Source organism: Panthera tigris, chromosome A2 (genome assembly GCF_018350195.1).
Source record: "Panthera tigris isolate Pti1 chromosome A2, P.tigris_Pti1_mat1.1, whole genome shotgun sequence".
Lineage (NCBI taxonomy): Eukaryota > Metazoa > Chordata > Mammalia > Carnivora > Felidae > Panthera > Panthera tigris.
Window position 1 is genome coordinate 51433161 of NC_056661.1, and position 20252 is coordinate 51453412.

The following is a 20252-nucleotide window of genomic DNA, read 5'->3' on the forward strand; positions in this document are numbered from 1 at the left end:
GCAAAGGGGGGGGGGTCAGAGAGAGAGGGAGACACAGAATCTGAAGCAGGCTCCAGGCTCTGAGCTGTCAGTACAGGGCCTGACATGGGCCTCAAACTCACAAGGCATGAGATCATGACCTGAGCTGAAGTCAAACACTCCACCGACTGTGCCACCCAGGTGCCCCTAATGCATATTTTTGAGAGAGGGAGAGAGCGTGAGCAAGGGAGGAGCGGGGGGGGGGGGGGGGGGGGATAGAGAATCTGAAGCAGGCTCTGTGCTGACAGCAGACAGCCTGATACGGGGCTTGAACTCATTAACTGTAAGATCATGATCTGAGCCGAAGTTGGATGTTTGAGCCACCCAGGCACCCCTGAAAGATTTTAAGTAATCTCTACACCCAGCATGGGGCTTGAACTTAGAACACCCCAGATCAAGAGTCTCATGCTTTACTGATTGAACCACCCAGACACCTGGGGTGTTGTGTTTTAAAAGTCCATTCTGATAATCTCTTATCAGGGGCCTTTAACTTGGGAGTGTTTAGACCTTTTATATTTATTGCAATGACCTACAAGGTTTGGTTTAAATCTAACATCTAGCTATTTACCTTCAATCTGTCTCATCTGTTCTTTGTCCCTTTTTCTTTAAAGTTTATTTGTTTCTTTTGAGAGATACAGAGACAGTATGAGTGGGGGAGAGGCAGAGAGAAAGAGAATCCCAAGCAGGCTACACACTCTGCCAGTGTAGAGCCTGATGTGGGGCTCAAACTCAGAACCGTGAGACCATGACCTGAGCCAAAACCAAGAGCTGGATGCTTAACTGAGCCACCCAGGTGCTCCTCTTTTCATAGACACTTTTGGACAAGTACATTTTATAATATCATGCTATCTTCACAGTTGGCTTGTTAGTTATACTCTCTGCTTTATTCTTTTAATGCTTGACTTAGGATTTAAAAATACAACTTCGGAGGTGCCTGGGTGGCTCAGTCAGTTGAGTGACTCTTGTTTTTGGTTCAGGTCATGATCCCAGGGTTGTGGGATCAAGCCCTGTGTTAGCCTCTGTGCTGAGCCTGGATCCTGCTTGGGATTCTCTCTCTCTGTCGTGCATGCTCTCTCTCCCCCCGACCCCTGCTCCCTCTGCCCTTCTACCCTGCTCATGCTCTGTGTCTCAAAAAAAAAAAAAAAAAAAAAAAAAATCTGACTCTTGATTTTGGTTCAGGTCATGATCTCATGCTTCATGAGATCAGCCCCGTGTTGGGCTCTGCACTGAGTGTGGAGTCTGCTTGGGATTCTGTCTCTCCCCCTCTCTCTCAGAATAAACATTAAAAAAAAATCAACTTCAGGGGTGCCTGGGTGGCTCAGTTTGTTGAGCATCTGACTCTTAATTTTGGCTCAGGTCATGATCTCACGGTTGTGAGACTGAGCTCCGTGTTGGGACTTGTAGTGAGTGTGGAGCCTGCTTAATGTTCTCTCTGCCCTTTTCCTGCTTGTGCTGGCTCTCTCTTAAAAAAAAAAGTACACACACACACAAATACAACTTCAATATAATGCAGTATGCTTTCAACAAATATGACACCACTTCATATATAAGACCCTTACAACAAAATATTTTCAATTCCCCCATTTCCATTATTTGTGCTATTGTTACTTATTTTATTTCTATATAAGTTGTAAGCCTCTCAATGCAGTTAATCAATACTGGAGAGATAAAAGGAAAAAAAAAGTATATTTACCCAGATTTTTTCTATCCCTGGTTCTCCTTATTCCTTGGTATATATCCAAATTTTCATCTGATATTTTCATTTTGCCTGAAGAACTTCCTTTGACATTTCTTATAATGCAGCTCTGCTGGTCATTATTCTTTCAGCTTTCATTTGAAAAACTCCTTATTTCACCTTTATTTTTGAAAGATATTTCACTAGCTATAGAATTGTAGGCTGATAGTCATTTTTATGTTATTCTTTTTTCAGCACTTTAAAGGTGTTAAATTTCTTATCGTTTGCATAATTTCTGATGAGAAGTTGGCTGCCATTCTTATGTTTGTTTCTATGTAGTATGTGTCTTTTTCTCTGGCTTTCATAGTTTTTAAAAATTTCAGTTTTATTATGGGGTATGTATGTATGTGTGTTTAGTATTCTGCTTGGGGTTCTGATCTTGAATCTCTATGGTTACAGTTTTAATCCAGCTTGGAAACATGTGTTATTTCTTCAGATATTTTTTCAATCCTCCTCGCCCCTTAATTTTTTTCTCCTGGGGACTCTAATTTACACAAGACTACTTGATAGTATCCCACATCTCAGTTGCCAGGTTTATTGTTTTGGTCCCTTCTCTATGTGCTGTTTGTATAGTTTTTATTGCTGTATCTTCAGACTTACTGATCTGTTGTACTGCAGTGTGTACCTGCTCTTCCTCCTGTCCAGTGTTTTCACTTCAAATATTGAATTTCCCATTTCTAGAAACTCCCAACTTTTTTATGTCTCATTTTCCTTATGTTCCTGTTCCTTTATATTCTTGAACACCTTTGTGATACCTGTTGTTAAGGTCTTTATCTGCTAATCCTGAGGTCTCTGATTTGTGTCCATTAATTTTTTTTCTCTTCTGGTTATGGGTCATATTTTCTTATTTGCACATGTAATTTTGGATTGGAAACTGGACATTGTGAATTTAGTTTCTAAGTGCTTAATTTTCGTTATTGCTTTAAAGAGTGTTGGGTTTTGATCTGGCACAAAGTGAAATGATTGTGGACCTCAAGGCTTGGTTTTCATGGTCCAGAGGAGCCTGTGCTCTAGACCTAATTTAAGATTATTACTAAGGCGTGATCTTAGGACTCTACCCAATGCGCTGCATATTCTGAAGTTGTACTCTGGGTCTCAGGCACATGAACTCTTCCCACTCCTCTGAGTTCTAAGAATTGTGTGGTCTATTGGTTTCTGGTCATGAAGTTGTGCCTTTTATTCATGTAGGTCAGGACTTGGTCAGACTCTAGGAGACATTTCTGTAGATCTGAGGAGCTTACTCTCTCTGAGCAGCTCCCTCTTCTCCAGGACTCTGCTCATTAGGTTCTAGCTTAGCATTCCTGGACTCTGACCTCTGTGTCTTCAACTTGACCACTAGACCCTGGATTGTCTCCTTGCCCTTTGGCCTGAAAGTTGCTCCTAGGCAGTAAGCTGGAGCAGCTGGTGCTCCCCTCACCTGTTTCCCTCACCCAAACACTGTCTTTGTCCTATGTCCATAAGCATTTGTTTCATGTATATTGTGTGGTTTCCTAGTTGTTTAGGGAAACTAATTTCTAGGGAAACTCTTAACAGCCATTACTCCTTCATGGGTGGAAGGCAGTGGAAGTCTCCCCGTTTTTGAACTCACTTGTCAGTGAAAACCTGTGAATCCCCTGGTTTCTAGTTCTCACATTGGCTTGCTAAGTTTTCTATTTGGGATGGATGAGTATTTGATGGTAATTTTTGGGTTACCTGGCTCATAGGATCATAACAACTCCCTTTTTTCTTGCCTATGCTGGTCCCACACAGGTATTCTAGGTATGAAGAGTTTGGCCCTAGGGTTTGAGGGACTACCTTAATGTTGTCTGGGGGGGTCTCATTTTCTATCCCAGTTTGCTTTGTTTTTGTGAAAGGATTAAAAACCATTGTGGTTGCTATTGTTCTTACCCTAACCAGAACTCTCTACCTTTTAAGTTACCTTTCCATTCATATCACTTGGGCGTGGCCCTTGAAGACTGACAGTGTGGTATTTCCAATTGATTAGCCTATTTTGTGGTAACGAAATTTGAGGGATTTTGCTTTTACCCCAGGAATAGTTAACACTTTAGCACTCGAAGTATAAACTATTACGGGTGGTAATTTTACTTACCTCCAGATTACCTTAATTGAGTCTCTGTAGTATAAGCCACAAACACAGCTTATGGCCAGGAGCCCACTAACCTACCACCAACCCACTGTGTGACACAGGACTAATTTCTTCTCATTGTTGATGGTAGCAGACACCATAAGGAAGACCAGGCCTGTCCTTGGGGGGAGCACAGAGCTTGTTAGGGAAGGCAGACAAGTAACAAGAGCTAACTAGAACTAAGGGGTAGTTTTTATCCCCTGAGAAGTGTACACAAAGGTGCCTTCTTGGGCCTTTTCTCATCTGAATAAGCAGAAGCACAGTTCTCATACTGTTGTCTAAAGGCTTGGATTGTACAGAATGACATGGAGGCTGAGGGGCAGGGCTGTGGCCTCTATATCCTTATTTCAAGCACAGTCGATCCACCTTTTCCGATTTTATACATTATGATCTAATATTTATTTCAAAACAGGGGTTTTGCTGCTGAAAAATGAAGGATGAGCAGGTAGAAGAACAGGGGTCCACATTTCCTTGTGCATGCAGCCTCCTGCGGTGAGTGGCCTGACCTTTTACAAAGCTAAGTGCACTCACATAAAGATCTGCTGTGAGCACCACCCCACATTACAGCTGAGGAGCCCTCCACTCACATACTCTTCCTGAGTCGTGCCTTTGACAGCACCCACTCTGGAGTTGAGCTGGATTGGGACTCAAAGGCTAGCTTTACCACTTGGCAGTGGACAGCCCTGGGCAGGTCTTCCACCTTCAGTGCCAGTTTCCTCATTGGTAAGTTGGGGATATAGGCCTACACTGGTCTGTTGTGTTGCAACATAGGACGGCTCCAGTGTAGTACCAGCTCGCGATAGGTTTCAGTATAAATTATACCCGCTGTTGTGACGACCGATTCAGGTGAGGGTCTCAAGGCTTCTGCTAACAGGTGATACTAGGTTCAGGGTTGACCAGGACCAGAACCATGGTCTCCAGCACTGACAGGGTCCATAATCTGCATGAAGTGTACCCACTTTCCGGGCCAGTCTCTTAATTGTGGGTATTGGTTAATACTGCCCTGCGTTTGCATGGCACGTTATGGGTCACCTCCATGCATTAGTTCATCCGAGTCTTCTCTGTAAGGCAGACTTGTATTCCCACTCTCTGGAAGAGGATATGTGTTCAGAGGACACACTCCCCCTCACCGCAGCCCACGTCCAGTGTGACTGGAATCACAAGGATGTTATACAGATACCAGCTTTGTGTATGTCGGCTGGGGGTTCAGCCAGCCTACAGGGACCAGGGTCTTGGCGAATGTTGTTCTAATACACTGACAAACAGGAGTGAACATGAGCTTTTTAGGGAGGGGTTGGGGTAATGCAGGAAGAATTACAAGCAATATGAATTTATTTAACTATTTTGGAAACAAAACCCCCCAAATAATGCCTGAAACCCAAAAGGTACATAAAAATGGCCAAAAATATTTTAAAATAATAAATTTGAAGATCATTTGTAGCTTTTTTCTCCTAACATGAGTGCTTTCAGCAGGACAGTAAATTACAAACCATATCAAATCATGTTAAGGCAGATGATCTATCTGGTTGCACTTGTAACTACTCCTGGGGAAGGAATCTTGTTGGAGCTATTCCTCCCAGCGGTTTGGTCAGTTGGTCCAGGAAAGGGCAGTCCTGGAGTCAGCAGGAGGGGAGCTGAGCCTTTCCTGTCTTGTCACTGCTCGTTCTGCTGGCCCTCTGTGACGGAAGTGGACACAGAACCTTGGCCCTTGTTGACATCACTGATGCACACCCACTGCCCGTCGACAGACTCCTTCCACAGGGTCACCTGCAAGCCAGTGCACACAGCCTGTTACAGGTCTGCACCCTTCCCTCTGCTGTCCTTACCTTCCCAGATCTTCAGCAAGACGGTGACAAAGGATGTTTCTGACTTAGCTCCCCCTCACAGGAAGAACAACAAATATTCATGAACAAGAAGCCACTGAGCAAATCCTAGAAGACAGGAATGTGGCTGAAGCACCCCCTGCCCGACCAAAGGGACCAACTCCTTGTACCAGAAGGATAGACTGGAAGGCTACATGCTGACTGCATGGCCCCCACCCAGGTTGACTCAACACCACGTTCAACTTCTGTTTTTCCAGGGGGAAAGGAGCACAGGGGTGACATCCAGTCACTCAGCGCTGTAAGTCATGGCCTCATGGGATCCCTCATTCTGGGCTCTGCCCCATGGGGACTGCAGGCACATCTGTGGGTTTCAACTACTGCGAATCTGATGGTGACTAAGTGGGGTTCTTAAGTGGTGAACACCACAGGGGAGGCACGGTCCACCTCCCGGTCACCAGGTCCAAGTGAACCCAACTGCCCTCTTCTTCCTCCTCTAAGTCCGAGTCTATGCCAAGGGCTTGAATAAATCATTGGTCCCAAGTAAGACAGAATCATCATGCCCATGCACTGGGTGGGCTTCCCAGAACTGGCACTGTGTTATTAACAGACCAAGTTCCTAGCTGCAGAGCCCAAGCAGCAGTCCCAACCAGTATCTCTGCTCATCTACAGCACCAAGCTGGGGGTCCAGTCTGCCCCAGGGAATGCTCTACAGTGCAGTTCTGCCAGCTCTTGAACCTGGTCTGCCCCCACCCAGGCAGAAAGGCTGAGTCACAGCCCCACTTGCTGCAGTTCCTGGCTCTTGGTCTCTCATCCAGAAAGCCAATTTACAGACTCTTGTAGAGAGCCCAGTCCTGACTGTAGGAAGCCTGACTGGAGAATCCAGGTCACAGTGACACCCACTAGCTTCACTTGGGCAGGGAACTCGAGTCAGCAGTCCTACCTGCTGTTCTCACCCAGTGGAATACCCTCTATGCTCAGAACTCAAACAGTTGCTTCACTAAAAAACAGACCCTAACAGCAGCCACACCTGTCCAAGGACCAGGAATGACCAGAAACCCAACTGCGCTGACCGGTCCAACTGTCTGCCAAAGTGAGCCTGCAACGTTTGGAAGAAGGGACCACAACTCCAATGCAGATACCAACACGAGGATCACAGAAAGCCAGGTAAATGTGACACCACCAAATGAAACTAATAGAGCTCTACAATGGACTCTAAAAACAGGAAGACCTATGAACTGCCAAGAGGCCCTAAATAAACAGGGCTACAAAAGACATGTCAGAATCATCAAAAGTCAAAGAATTTTAAGAGCAGCTAGAAAAAAAAAGGTTACATATAAGGGAACCCCCATAAGACTGTGAGATTTCTCAATAGAAGCTTTTCAGGCCAGAAGAAAATGGGATGACACAAAATACTCAAAGCAAGAAAAACTATTAACCAAGACTACTCTACCAGGCAAAAGTGTCCTTCGGCAATGGATAGACTTTCTTGGACAAACAAAAGCAGAGGGAACTCATCACCGCTACATCTGCCTTACAAGAAATGCTAAAGGGAGTTGAGTATAAATAAAAGGATGCTCATTAACACTATACAAGGCAGCATAAAACTTACTGGTAATGATAATTAAAGTTGGATTCTGTAATGTGATGTTAGTGCATAATTCACTTCTAGCTCTAGTTTAAAAGATAATGTAGTAAGAAATAACCATTGTAGTTAAATAGCCATAACTACAATAACCTGTTATTACACATTATAAAATATATAAATTGTAACATCAATAACCTAAAATGTGAGGGGGAGAAGTCAAAGTGTTCAGATGTTATTTTAAAACAGTGTTTTAAAATGTCTTATGTAAACCTTATAGCCACAAGGGAAAAACCTGTGGTAATATTAGACCAAAGAACATGACAAAGTCAAAGCATACGGATACCATAAAACTTCAAAACACAAAAAAAGAAGGAACAATGTATCAAGAAAACCACAAGAAAATAAACAAAATGGCAATTGTGTAAGGCCTTATTAATTAATACTTACTTCAAATGTAAATGGTTTAAACTCTCCTGGGGAGACAACACCTGGCTGAATGAATAAAATAAAACCAAAAACACAAGATCCAACAATATGCTTCCTATAAGAGATTCACTTCAGCCTTAAAGACAGAGATGGAGTAGGGATGGAAAGAGATACTTTAAGCAAATGGCAATCACAAAGAAAGCAGAGGTAGCTATATTTATATCAAATACACTTTAAAGTGAAAATAGTAAAGAGAGGGGTGCCTGGGTGGCTCAGTTGGTTGAGCATCTGACTTCAGCCCTGGTCATGATCTCATGGTTCACGGATTCAAGCCCTGCATTGGGCTCTGTGCTGACAGCTGGGAGCCTAGAGCCTGCGCTTCGGATTCTGTGTCTCCCTCTCTCTCTGCCCCTCCCTCTCTCAAAAATAAATAAAATGTTAAAAAATAGTACAGAGAGACAGAGGGATCAACACACCAAGAAGATGTAACAATTATAAATATATAGATACCCACCACTGAAACATCTAATTATATGAACCAAAACCGAACAAACTAAATGGAAATAAAGAGTAACAAAAAAATGGTTGGGGACTTTAATACTCTCAACAATGGAGATCATCCAGACAGATAATAAGGAAACAGTGGATTTGAACAATAGTACAGAACAAATGGGCCTAACATGTACATAACCTTCTGACAGCAGAACATACATTAAGTGCACATGGAACATTTCCTATATGTTACACCACAAAACGAGTCTTAGCAAATTAAAAAAAGTTAAACCAATTATCTTCTCTAACCACAATGGTATGAATACAGCAAGATATCAATAGCAAGAGGAAACTGAGAAATTCACAAACACATGCAAATTAAACACTGACATTATTTTGAATCAAATGAAAAACACAATATACCAAAACTTACAGGATGCAGCAAAAGCAGTTCTTGGAAGTTCACAGCAATTAATGCCTACATTCAGAAACAAGACCTATCCCAAATAACCTAACTCTATGCCTTAAGGAATCAGAAAAGAACAAACTTTGTCCAAAGCTGGCAAATAATAAATATTAGAGCAGAAATAAATGAAATAGAGAAGAAAATAGAAAAGATTGACCAGAAGAGTTGGTTGGTTGACAAAACTAACAAAGTTTACCTAGATTAACCAAAGAAAAAAGAGGACCCAAAACAACAAAATTATAAATGAGAAAGGAGATATTACAACTGATCATCACAGAAATACAAAGAAAAATAAGAAACTACTATGAAACAACTCTATGTCAACAAACTGAACAAGCTAGAAAAAATGGACAAATTCTTAGAAATGTTACCAAGACAATCAGGAAGAAACAAAAAATCTGAATAAAAAATTTTATAAAAATTAAAAAATTTTCTGAAATAGAATATCTCAACAGTAAGGAGACTGAATAATAATTGAAAATCTCCTTGTATAAAAAAAGCCCAGGGCCAGATGGCTTCACTGGTGAATTTAAGCTAACATGTAAGGAATGAATACCAATCCTCAAAATCTTCCAAAAAAAAATTTTTTTTTTTTTAAGAGGAGGAAATACACCCACACACTCATTTTACAAGGCCAACAACTGCCCTTATACCAAAGCCAGAAAAGGCTACTACCAGAAAATAACTTTGGACAAATAACCCTGATGAATATAGATGCAAACTGAATTTGGCAGTACACTAAAAGGATCATTCACCATGATCAAGCAGGATTCAGACATGGAATGCACGGACGGTTCAACATATGCAAATCAACCAATGTGATCTGTTTGTGAGAATACTTAACAGATTAGGTATAGAAGGAACATACCTCAATAATAAAGGTCATGTGATAAGCCCACAGCTAGTACAATACCCCATGGTGAAAGGCCAAAAGCTCTTCCTTGAAAATAAGCAGTAAGAAAAGGGTACCCACTCTTACCATTCTTTTTCAATGTAATACTACTACAAGTTGTTGCCAAAGCAACCAGGCAAGGAAAAAAAAAAAAGGCATCAGAACTGGAACGGAAAAACTAAAATTGTCTCTATTTGCAGATGACAAGATGTTATACACAGAAAATCCTAAAGGTTTCATCAAAAAGCTTAGATCTAAACAGTGAATTCATTAAAGTTGCAGGATACAAAATTAATGAAAATCAGTAGTGTTTCTATACACTAAGAATGAATTATTAAAAAAAAAATGATCCTTATGATAACAAAAACAATAAAATACTCATGAACTTAACCAAGGAGGTGAACGATCTCTACTCTGAAAACAAGACAGTGATGAAAGAAACTGAGAATACAAATAAATGGAAAGGTATCTTGTTCATAGATTAGAATAATTAACATTGTTAAAATTTTAATACTACCAAAGCCATCTATAGGTTCAATGCAATTCCTATCAAGATTCCAATGGCCCTTTTTTTTTTTTTTTTTTGACAAAAATAGAAAAAAGAGTCCTAAAATGTATATGGAACCACCAAAGACCCTGAATGGCCAAAGCAATCCTGAGAAAGAAGAACAAAGTGGAAGGAATCCTACTTTTTTTTTTAAAGTATTCTTTTTTAAATGTTTTTTTTTGAGAGAGAAAGACAGACCATGAATGGGGGAGGGGAAGAGAGAGAGGAAGACCAAAGAATCAGAAGCAAGCTCCAGGCTCTGCACTGTCGGCACAGAGCCCGATGCGGGGCTCGAACTCATGAACTGTGAGATCATGACCTGAGGTGAAGTCGGATGACTGAGCCACCCAGGTGCCCCAGGAATCCTACTTTTTAATTTCAAGCTATTAAGCGATAGTAATGGCATAAAAATGAATAGATGGTACTGACATAAAAACAAATAGGTCAATGGAATCAAAAGCCCAGAAATAAACTCAAGCATATACAGTTAACTAGTATTCGGCAAGGGAGCCAAGAATACTCAATGGAGAAAAGACTGTCTCTTTAATAAATGGTGCTGAGTAAACTGGACATTAACATGTAAAAGAATAAAATTAGACCCTTATCTTATACCACTCAAAAAAACTAACTTCAATTGCATTAAACACTTAAATATAAGATCTGAAACTATCGAAACTCCTAGAGGAAAATATATGAAAACAAGCTATTTGGGTGCCTGGGTGGCTCAACTGATTACGTGTCTGACTCTTGATTTCGGTTCAGGTGATGATTCTCATGCTTCATGCCTGCTTGGGATTCTCTCCTTCTGTCTCTCCCTCCACCACTCATACACACATGCATTCCCTCTCTGAAAATAAACTTAAAAAAAACCTCTTTGACATGAGTCTTGACAAAGATTTTTTGGTTGTGACATCTAAAGCAAAAGTAACAAAAAATAAGTTAGCAGGACAGCATTAACTAAAAAGTTTCTGCATAGCAAAATAATCAACAAAGTAAAAAGACAACCTTACAAAATGGGAAAAAAATATTTGCAAATCATACATCAGAAGAGGAGTTAATATCCAAAATATCCAGGGATGCCTACATGGCTCAGTGGGTTGTCTCTTGTTTTTATAGATTTGTTTTAAATTTATTTATTTTGAGACTGAGCACATATGCGTGTGCATGTACATGAGCAGGAAACGGGCAGAGAGAAAGGGAGAGAGGGAATCCCAAGCAGGTTCCGCACTGTCAGCCCAGAAACTGACATGGGGCTTGAACTCACAAACTGTGAGATCATGACCTGAGCCGAAATCAAAAGCCAGATGCTTAACTGCCTGAGCCACCCTGGTGCACCAATTAAGCATCCAACTTGACTCCTGATCTCAGCTCAGGTCTTGGTCTCAGGGTCATTGGCTCAAGTTCCACCTTGGGCTCCACGCTGGGTGTGAAGCCTGTTTACAAACAAATGAAAACTCCCCACGCCACAATATATCCACAGAAGACTAAAACTCCATACCAGGAAGCCAAAAAATACAATTAAAAATTGGGCAAAAGACCTGAATAGAAGATTTCTCCAAAAAAGATATACGAAAGGCCAATAGGTATGTGATAGTGAGAGATAAGCATCTCACTCAGCATCTCTAACCACTGGGGAAGTACAACCATAGAATATCACCTCACACATGTTAGCATGGCCATCATGAAAAAGACAAAGACACAAGTATTGGCATGGATGTGGAGAAAAGGGAACTCTTGTGCATTACTGGTGAAACTATAAACTGGTGCAGCCACTATGGAAAACAGTACGGAGGATCTTCAACAAAATTAAAAATAGAACTCCTATATGACCCAGCAGTTCAACTTCTGGGTATTCATCTGAAGAAAATGAAGAGACTATTTTGAAAAGTATCTGCATCCCCGGGGCGGCTGGGTGGCTCAGTCGGTTAAGCGTCCGACTTCGGCTCAGGTCATGATTTCATGGTTCGTGGGTTTGAGCCATGCATCAGGCTCTGTGCTGACAGCTCAGAGCCTGGAGCCTGCTTCAAATTTTGTGTCTCCCACCCTCTCTTCCCCTCCCCGGCTCCCGTTCTGTTTCTCTCTCAAAAGTAAACATTAAAGACACCCAAAAAACCAAAAACCAAATACTGATGTTGTTTTAACCAAGTTGCTACAGGTTCTGTAAGAGGATACGGGATACAGTAGTGGTTCTCAAAGTGTGCTGTCTAGACCAGGGCATCTGCCATAATGGGGAGCTTGTGAAAACTGCAAATTCTTGGGTCCGTGCCCAGACCCACTGATTCAGAAATCCTGGGGGTGGGCTTGGCAATCCATGTTTTAACAAGTTAAATACTAAAATGTGAGAAGTGTGCTAGAGGAAGACAACAGATAAGTATGTTATTTCAACACTGATATAAACAGTGGAATAAATAGCTAAGCACTGGAAAGGTTTATTTCTGGAGAATGAAAATTAGACTGCATTAAAAAAATCATAACCGGGGCGCCTGGGTGGCTCAGTCGGTTGAGCACCGGCTTCAGCTCAGGTCACAATCTCATGGTCCGTGAGTTCGAGCCCCGCGTTGGGCTCTGTGCTGACAGCTCAGAGCCTGGAGCCTGTTTCGGATTCTGTGTCTCCCTCTCTCTCTGACCCTCCCCCATTCATGCTCTGTCTCTCTCTGTCTCAAAAATAAATAAACGTTAAAAAAAAAAAAATCATAACCTAATAAAAACTACTTCAAGCTATGTACGTGTATCTGGTAAAAAATAGTAATGATTTTAAGAATTCCTGCTTTAGCAGCACCTGGGTAGCTCAGTCACTTAAGCCTCTCACTTCAGCTCAGATCATGATCTCACAGCTTGAGAGTTTGATTCCTATGTTGGGCTCTGCTGATAGCGTGGAGCCTTGAGCCTGCTTCAGATTCTGTGTCTCCCTCTCTCTCCTGTTGCTACCCTGCTCACACTCTGTCACTGTCCCTCTCAAAAATAAACTTAAAAAGAATTTTTTTTAATTAAAAAAAAAAAGAATTCCTGCTTTAGAGTCAGACTATTTACTACATATGCACTATGCAGAATGCTCTAGACTGCAAACTAAGTCCTTTAGTGAAGGAATGCTATGTAGACAGCAATAGAGTTGAGCTCTTTGTAGCAAACAGTGATAAAGAAGAGTTGAGAAGCATAAAAGAATAATGGCAGCAGAACCCAAATGTGGAATGTGCATACAACCAGGCACTTGCCCATTGCCTTGTAAATACTACTGTAGGGCTCCTCAGGCAAGTCAAGGTCGGCTGGGCTGTCCTAGGTGCCACCAAACCTGGGGCCTAGTCCCGCCTCTGGCACTTACTAGAAATAAAGAGGGTTACATTAGTTATCTTTGAGGGTCATTCCAGCTCTAAAATTCTATGGCCTGGAGAAGAGGCCTGCTACATTTCTGGGACTACTGTACATGAAAGGGACCCCAGGCTGGATGAAAACTGCCCACAGAGTCTCAAAGATATACATATATTTATTTATTTAGAGAGCGTGCACGTGTGCAAGCAGGGGAGGGGCAGAAAGAGAGGAAGAGAAAGAATCCCAAGGAGGATCCACACCATCAGCAGAGCCCGATGTGGGCTCGATCCCACCAACTGTGAGATCATGACCTGAGCCCAAACCAAGAGTGGGATGCTCAACCGACTGAGACACTCAGGCGCCCCTCAAAGAGATACTATTTGTACTCCCATGTGCACAGCATTACTGACAACAGCCAAAGGAGGAAGCACCCCTGTGTACCAATGTATGTGTAAATAAAATGTGGTAGAACAGAGTATTAGTCTTAAAAAGGTAGGGAACTGACATATGGTACAACACAGATAAGGATACTACGGAAAGTGAAAGAGGCCAGTCACAAAAAGACAATTACTGCATGATTCCACTTACATGAGTTCCCCAAAGTAGTCAGATTCACAAATAGGAAGTAGGATGGTGCTTACTGGGGTCTAGGGGCTGGGTTGGGTGGAAGTTAGTGTTCAGTGGGGACAGAATTTCAGCTGGGGAAGATGGAAACAGTTCTAGAGATGCATGGTGGTGATGGTCGCACAATAACGTGAATGTACTCAAAACCACTGAATTGTACACCTAAAAATGGTTAACATGGGTAAACTTTGTATGTATTTTGCCAGGATTAAAACAAAAAGCTGCCTCTAGGAAGGAAGAAGTAACAAGCTACTGCCATCTCCCTAGCTTACGCCTCTTCTCTCAGGCAGACGGTCCATATATAACTTTAAAAAGCAGGTTTCAAAGCAGTGGTCATGACTGTTCAAGCACATTTGCTTTGTTGCTATACTGTCCTGAACTACTCTTTGTTTTACTGTTTTCCAGTGGCTACTTTGCCTCCATGTCCCTTCCTTTATATGGCTTATAGCCCAGTAGGGAGAGGTATATGGTGGGTGAATAATAATACTCATGAATTATATGGATTTTTAGAAATATGTCTCTTAGGAGTCTGGCAGAAACCCTCCTATCTTTTTGCTTTTGTTTATGAGGTATTTTTTTTTTTTTTTTAAATCTATTTACTTTTTGGCCGTGCTAATTGAATGTCACCATATGACAAGGTGGTCAAATGGTTAAGGTGATGGGGCTATCAAGGCAGTGACTTGGGATTTAATCTGGGCCCGATTACTGGCTCTGCCACCTAAAAGCTTTGTGACCCCTGTGCAAGTCAAACCACTTCTGCCAGCTTCTTTTGTATTTGTAAAAAGGGGACAAACAACCTCTGGGGGCTTGGGGGTGGAGGTACAGGGGACTGTAAAATTTAATGATATAATTAAGAGACATACTCAAAACACAGTCCTCATTAAGGTTCCTTCTAAGCCTCTCATTACATGGGGAATTCAACTGTGCTTTCTAACGGGCCTAGTAAAGACAAACAGGGCCCTGTCTACCATGTCATGGAAATGGGTGTACCTTATTGTCTCCGCCTGAGACAGCCAGGATGTTGGCGGTGATGGACCAGCTCACATGCCACACAACATCATTGAACTTGTGCAGCAGTTTGGGGGACCACGTATTGCTCGAGACGTCATCACAGGTCCAGATGAACACACGACCATCCTGGGAAGAGATAGGCTAAAGTCAGGGAAGGTAAGGCAGGGATCTTGCACTGGGGATATCTGCTCAATCTGGAGCCATATTGGACTTTTGCAGGAATGGGGTGGGGGATTCAGCACAAAGCACAGCCAAGGCCCTCCTGGGTGTGCACAGCTGTGATGGCCAGTGTCCAGCCCAGCAGCCGTGCTTTTATCCCTTTACCCCAGGAACACGTTTCACATTCGAGTCTCCCAGGTTCCTGTGCTCATATTGGTTTCAGGTATGGACTTTGCATTGTTGCTAACTGTAAAATTTTCTCTGGGTTTTCCTCATGTCTGCCAAGTCCCCTCCTTATTTTGGCTCCCTTGGGCTCTGTCTATATTTTCCTCAACCAAATAGGTATGGCTGTCTATAAACCAAGCTCAGCGAATGAGAAGGGACAAGTTTAAAAAAGTCCCTCTCAAATTTAGGACGAAACATAACAGGCTCAAATGAAGCCTGGCTTAACCTTTGTTAGTGGGGGGTTAGCACATAATTTAAGGCTTGTCCTTGGTTTTTCTTTTGTGATCTGTGAAGATAGAATAGGTAGGTGAGTCCAAGACCTTATTAGAACTTCCAATTGCCCCTAGACCCTGCTTGGGAACACTCCCAGAATGTACCTGGGCAGCTCTATTTCCCAGCCATACAATGCTGAGGATGGGAAATTGGTCCCAAATTTGGCCCAGCTCGTGGCTCAGTGGAGACAAGCCACTTGTGCCTTTTGATCAAGCCTTCGCTACAGGATGACCTGGCTCTCCTACTTGCACTGGTCCAAAGGTGCCTGTTGCCCTACCCTTACCTTTAAAAGACTTTACCCTAGGGGGACTATAAGGGCTGACGGGACTTACTCAGAGATTAAACAACACGGGAGGCTCTCATGGGTCTGAGCTGACCTGGGAGCAGCTGGCGATGGTGCTGGTGGGCAGGCCAATGGAGGGGGCCCAGGCGACGTCTCGAACCCAGTCACTGTGCGCTTCTAGCTTCTGTTCCTCCTTCCACTGGCCATCCTCCTCCTCCCTGACAGGGGAGATGAAAGGAAGAATGCAGCAGGTTGCAGCCCAGGTGTTTTCCCACACCTCCATTCCACCCCCAGCCCATGGGCTTTGCAGGGGCCAAGAACCTATTCCATCTTTCTGATTTCATTTATTGACCTTGTAGATTTTTACTCAGTTCAGCAGCTCTAAAGAAACCCTCCAAGAAATGCTCTGTTCCCTCACAGCCAATGGTGCCGGCAACTGGGAATTAGGTGAAGAATTAAAATGCTCGAGCAAGGCCAAGTTGTTTTTAAAGGATGTCCTCTGACAGGTTGAAAATGGTATTCTATCAGCAGGAGGGGAAAAAAGGGTGATCCTGTTTCTTGTGAACTGTGGCTGAGTCACAGTAGGTAGGGTAGAAGGTAAGAAGTGTCCCCTTGAGGATAAGTCCACCAACCCCACTTACTTCCACAGCTTGATGAGGTTGTCACAGCCGCCTGACGCAAACTTCTTGATGTAGTTGGGCTTCTGCCCCGATGGCTGGTCTATGAGGCTTCCAGGTACAACAGCAGGGGCCCAACTGACAGCATTGCAGCCAATCTGTAAGGATGGGGATTGGGATGACTTTGCCCTTTTGACTTGCAACAGAGTACTGCTTATGCAGATCCAAAGCTGCAGTTCATATCCCCTCCAATTCTCAGGACAGGATTAAGTAGGACAGCTATTTTGATGAATTAAGGATTAGCCACCATAATGCTTTTCAAGGAGCCCTAACAGTGCCTTTATTTTTCAGCAATATATTTAAAGTAGGAGAAACTCCAGGGAGTTTAAGAAACAGAACAGTTTTCAAAAATATGAAGGGATTCAGAAAACCATGCAAAGTAAATACATGGCTTAATGAATTAGTCTAAAGCATTCTTGTAACCACTACTTGCTCAAGACAGCAAATTACCATTTACCCAGGAAGCCTTGTAATTATGAATCATAGCCCTCTTCCCCAGTAACATTTTCCTAACTTCTAATTTCTTACCTTTTTTTCTTTTTAGTTTTGTCACCCAAATATGCATCCCTAGACACTACAGTGTGGTCTTGCCATTTAAATGTTTTTTTCAAAATCTTTTTTACATTTCCTCATTTATAGATTCCCCACTCTGATCTTTTTTCTTTACAATTTTTCTGTTGAAGAAAGACCAGTCATCCGACCTGCAGTATCTCAGGCTGATTTGTTCTTTCTCACTTGGTTCAACACTTTCCTCTGAATTCCTGAAAACAGTCAGCTGGATCCTAGACTGGATCAGACTCAAGTTTGACCCCTTTGTTAACACTACAGGCAGTATTCTTTCATCGGGAGGCAAATGACATCAAATTGTCTTTTTTATGTTATTAGCATCTGTCAACAATTTATGTCTCTTTCAATTCCCTGGACATTACAAAATGGTGATATTGTAATTGTATTCACTTCTTTCTCATTTATTATTAGGAATAAGCTAGACATGGGGCAATTCCCCTCATTAATATTTGGATCCTCATGGGTGCAGATCAGATAGGAAAGGCAGGTCAAATGCTTGACACTTTTGAACTGATTTCCTGACAGTCTTCAAGGATGATTGATTCTCTCTTTATATATCATTATGAACTCATAGATCTAAGCATATCTGATGGGTTTCAGTTCATTTTTTTGACACCTAAACTGCAGTGTGTGTTCAAATTGGCTCTTCTGACATAATTCTAGTATGTCAAAATACATCTTTGATTATTTCTGTTAAGTATAACAAGATATCACAGACTCATCTTGTACATTTCCTGCCTCAGACCTGAGATCAGCCACTTCCTCAGGAATTAGGGTTTCTTTGGGTGAGAAATTATTTCAAAACTATAGACCGGTGCTAGGGATGCTCGCTGCCACATAATCATTTTATCTCATTTTACACATCAGTCTCAGTCACTGCCAATGTATGGAGGTAGGAGGGGCGTGTTTTGTGTGTACGGTACCAACATTAAAAGATTCTGACCTCCTGCTCTGCTTGTGCCCACTTTTTAAATAGTTGTCCATCCACTACCTTAATAGAGCACATGGCCAGTACATCCTATACTCTGCCTTATAACTCATTTGGTCTTATTTCTCTACAGTTAACTATACTTGATGTCTTTCCAATCATTTTTTTTTTGTCTGAAGCTTATTCTCAAGTAGATCCCTCAGGAAGGGCAAGTGGAAAGAAGTCCTTGAGTTTGTGTATAGCACTAACAGTCTACGTCCTTTATACTCCAATATAAAATTTTATGAAGGACTTTGAGGTATTATTGACATAAAGGCACAATCTGATGAACTCTGACACAGGTATACTCTGTAAAACTACCACTACAACCAAGATAACAGACATGTTTCAAAGTGCTGAAAGAAAAAAAAAAACTTCCAACCCAGAATACTCAGGGAAGTGAAGCTATTCAGAATTGGAGGAGAGAGAGTTTTCTAGACAAGCTAAACCTAATGGGGTTCATGACTACTAAGCTTACCATATAAGAAATGTTAAAGGATCTTCTTTAAGCTGAAAATAAAGGGTGATTAGTAACAACAAAACATTTGAAAATAAAAATCTCACTGGTTAAGGTAAATATAGGAAAGTTGGTAGGTTAATCACAGCTAAAGCTAGTATGGAGGTTAAAAGACAAAAGTAGTAAAAATATAACTCCAATAATTAGTTAGGGGATACACAAGATAAAAAGTGATGTCAGAAACATAAAATGTGGGTGGAGGGAGAGTAAAAAATGTAGAGCTTTAGAATGTGTTCATGTGTAAGTTCTTCTCAACTCCAAACAGACTGTTATAAATATGTTATAAATAAATGTAAGCCTCATGGTAACCACAAAGCAAAAATCTAAAGTAGATACACAAAAGATAATGAGACAGGAATCTAAGCATACTACTAAAGAAAGTCATCAAGCCATAAAGAGAACAAGAAAGGAACTACTAAACAGCCAGAAAACAATGAAAAAAAATGGCAATAAGTACATATCTATCAATAATCAATTTCAATGTAAATGGCCTAAATGCTCCAATCAAAAGACAAACGGTGACTGGATGAAAAAACAACACGCATCTATAGGCTGCCTAGAAGAGATTCACTTCATACCTGAAGACACATAAAGACTAAACTGAAGGGTTGCAATAAGATATTCCATGCAAATGGAGGCAAACAAACAAACCAAAACCTGGGGTAGCAATGATTAGGTCAGACAGAATAGAATTAAAAACAAAGACTATAAAAAGAGACAAAAGAAGGGCATTCCAAATGATAAAGGGATTAATTTTAAAAATGGGAAAAATATAAGCACATGGAGACTAAACAACGTGCTGCTAAACAACCAATGGGTCAATGAAGAAATCAAAGAGGAAATAAAAAATACACTTGGAAAAAAATGAAAATGGAAACACAATGGTTCACAATCTTTGGAATATAGCAAAAGGAATTCTAAGGGGGAAATTTATCACGATACAGGTCTACTCAAGAAACAAATCTCTAATAATCTAACCATATACCTAAAGGAACTAGAAAAAGAGCAAACAAAGCCTAGGGGTACCTGGGTGGCTCAGTTGGTTAAGCACCCGACTTCAGCTCAGGTCATGACCTCATGGTCCGTGAGTTTGAGCCCTGCATCGGGCTCTGTGCTGACAGCTGAGAGCCTGGAGCCTGCTTCAGATTCTGTCTCCTTCTTCTCTCTGCCCCTCCCCCACTCGCACTCTGTCTCTGTCTCTCAATAACAAATAAATGTTAAAAGAATTTTGGGAAAAAAAAAAAAAGAAAAAAAAGAACAAAGCAAGCCCAAAGGTGGTAGAAAGAAGGAAATAATAAAGATCAGAAAGGGAATAAATAAAATAGAGACTAAAACTACAACAGAAAAGATCAATGAAAGAGCTGGTTCTTTAAAAAAATTAAAAAAAAAATTGATAAATCTTTGGCCAGAATGATCAAAAGTGGACTCAAATCAGAAATGAAAGAGAAGAAATTACAACCTACACCATAGAAATATAAAGGATTATGAGACTACTATGAAAAATTATATGTCAACAAATTGAACCACCCAGAAG

At 41.5% G+C, this 20252-nt stretch overlaps 1 protein-coding gene across 2 annotated transcripts in view; it reads right to left on the reverse strand.

The window, feature by feature from the left end:
- Positions 1 to 5192: 5192 nt before the first annotated feature.
- SEC13 (SEC13 homolog, nuclear pore and COPII coat complex component) overlaps positions 5193 to 20252 on the reverse strand; it is a 35002-nt gene continuing 19942 nt past the window's right edge. For both annotated transcript variants that reach the window (XM_007075469.3, XM_042979505.1), the window contains exons 6-9: positions 16632 to 16765; positions 16085 to 16208; positions 15030 to 15176; positions 5193 to 5645 (exon numbers count right to left, since the gene is read on the reverse strand). In XM_007075469.3, the coding sequence (XP_007075531.1) occupies positions 5532 to 5645; positions 15030 to 15176; positions 16085 to 16208; positions 16632 to 16765 (519 nt within the window). In that variant the 3' untranslated portion in view covers positions 5193 to 5531. The remainder of the gene's footprint in view (positions 5646 to 15029; positions 15177 to 16084; positions 16209 to 16631; positions 16766 to 20252) is intronic.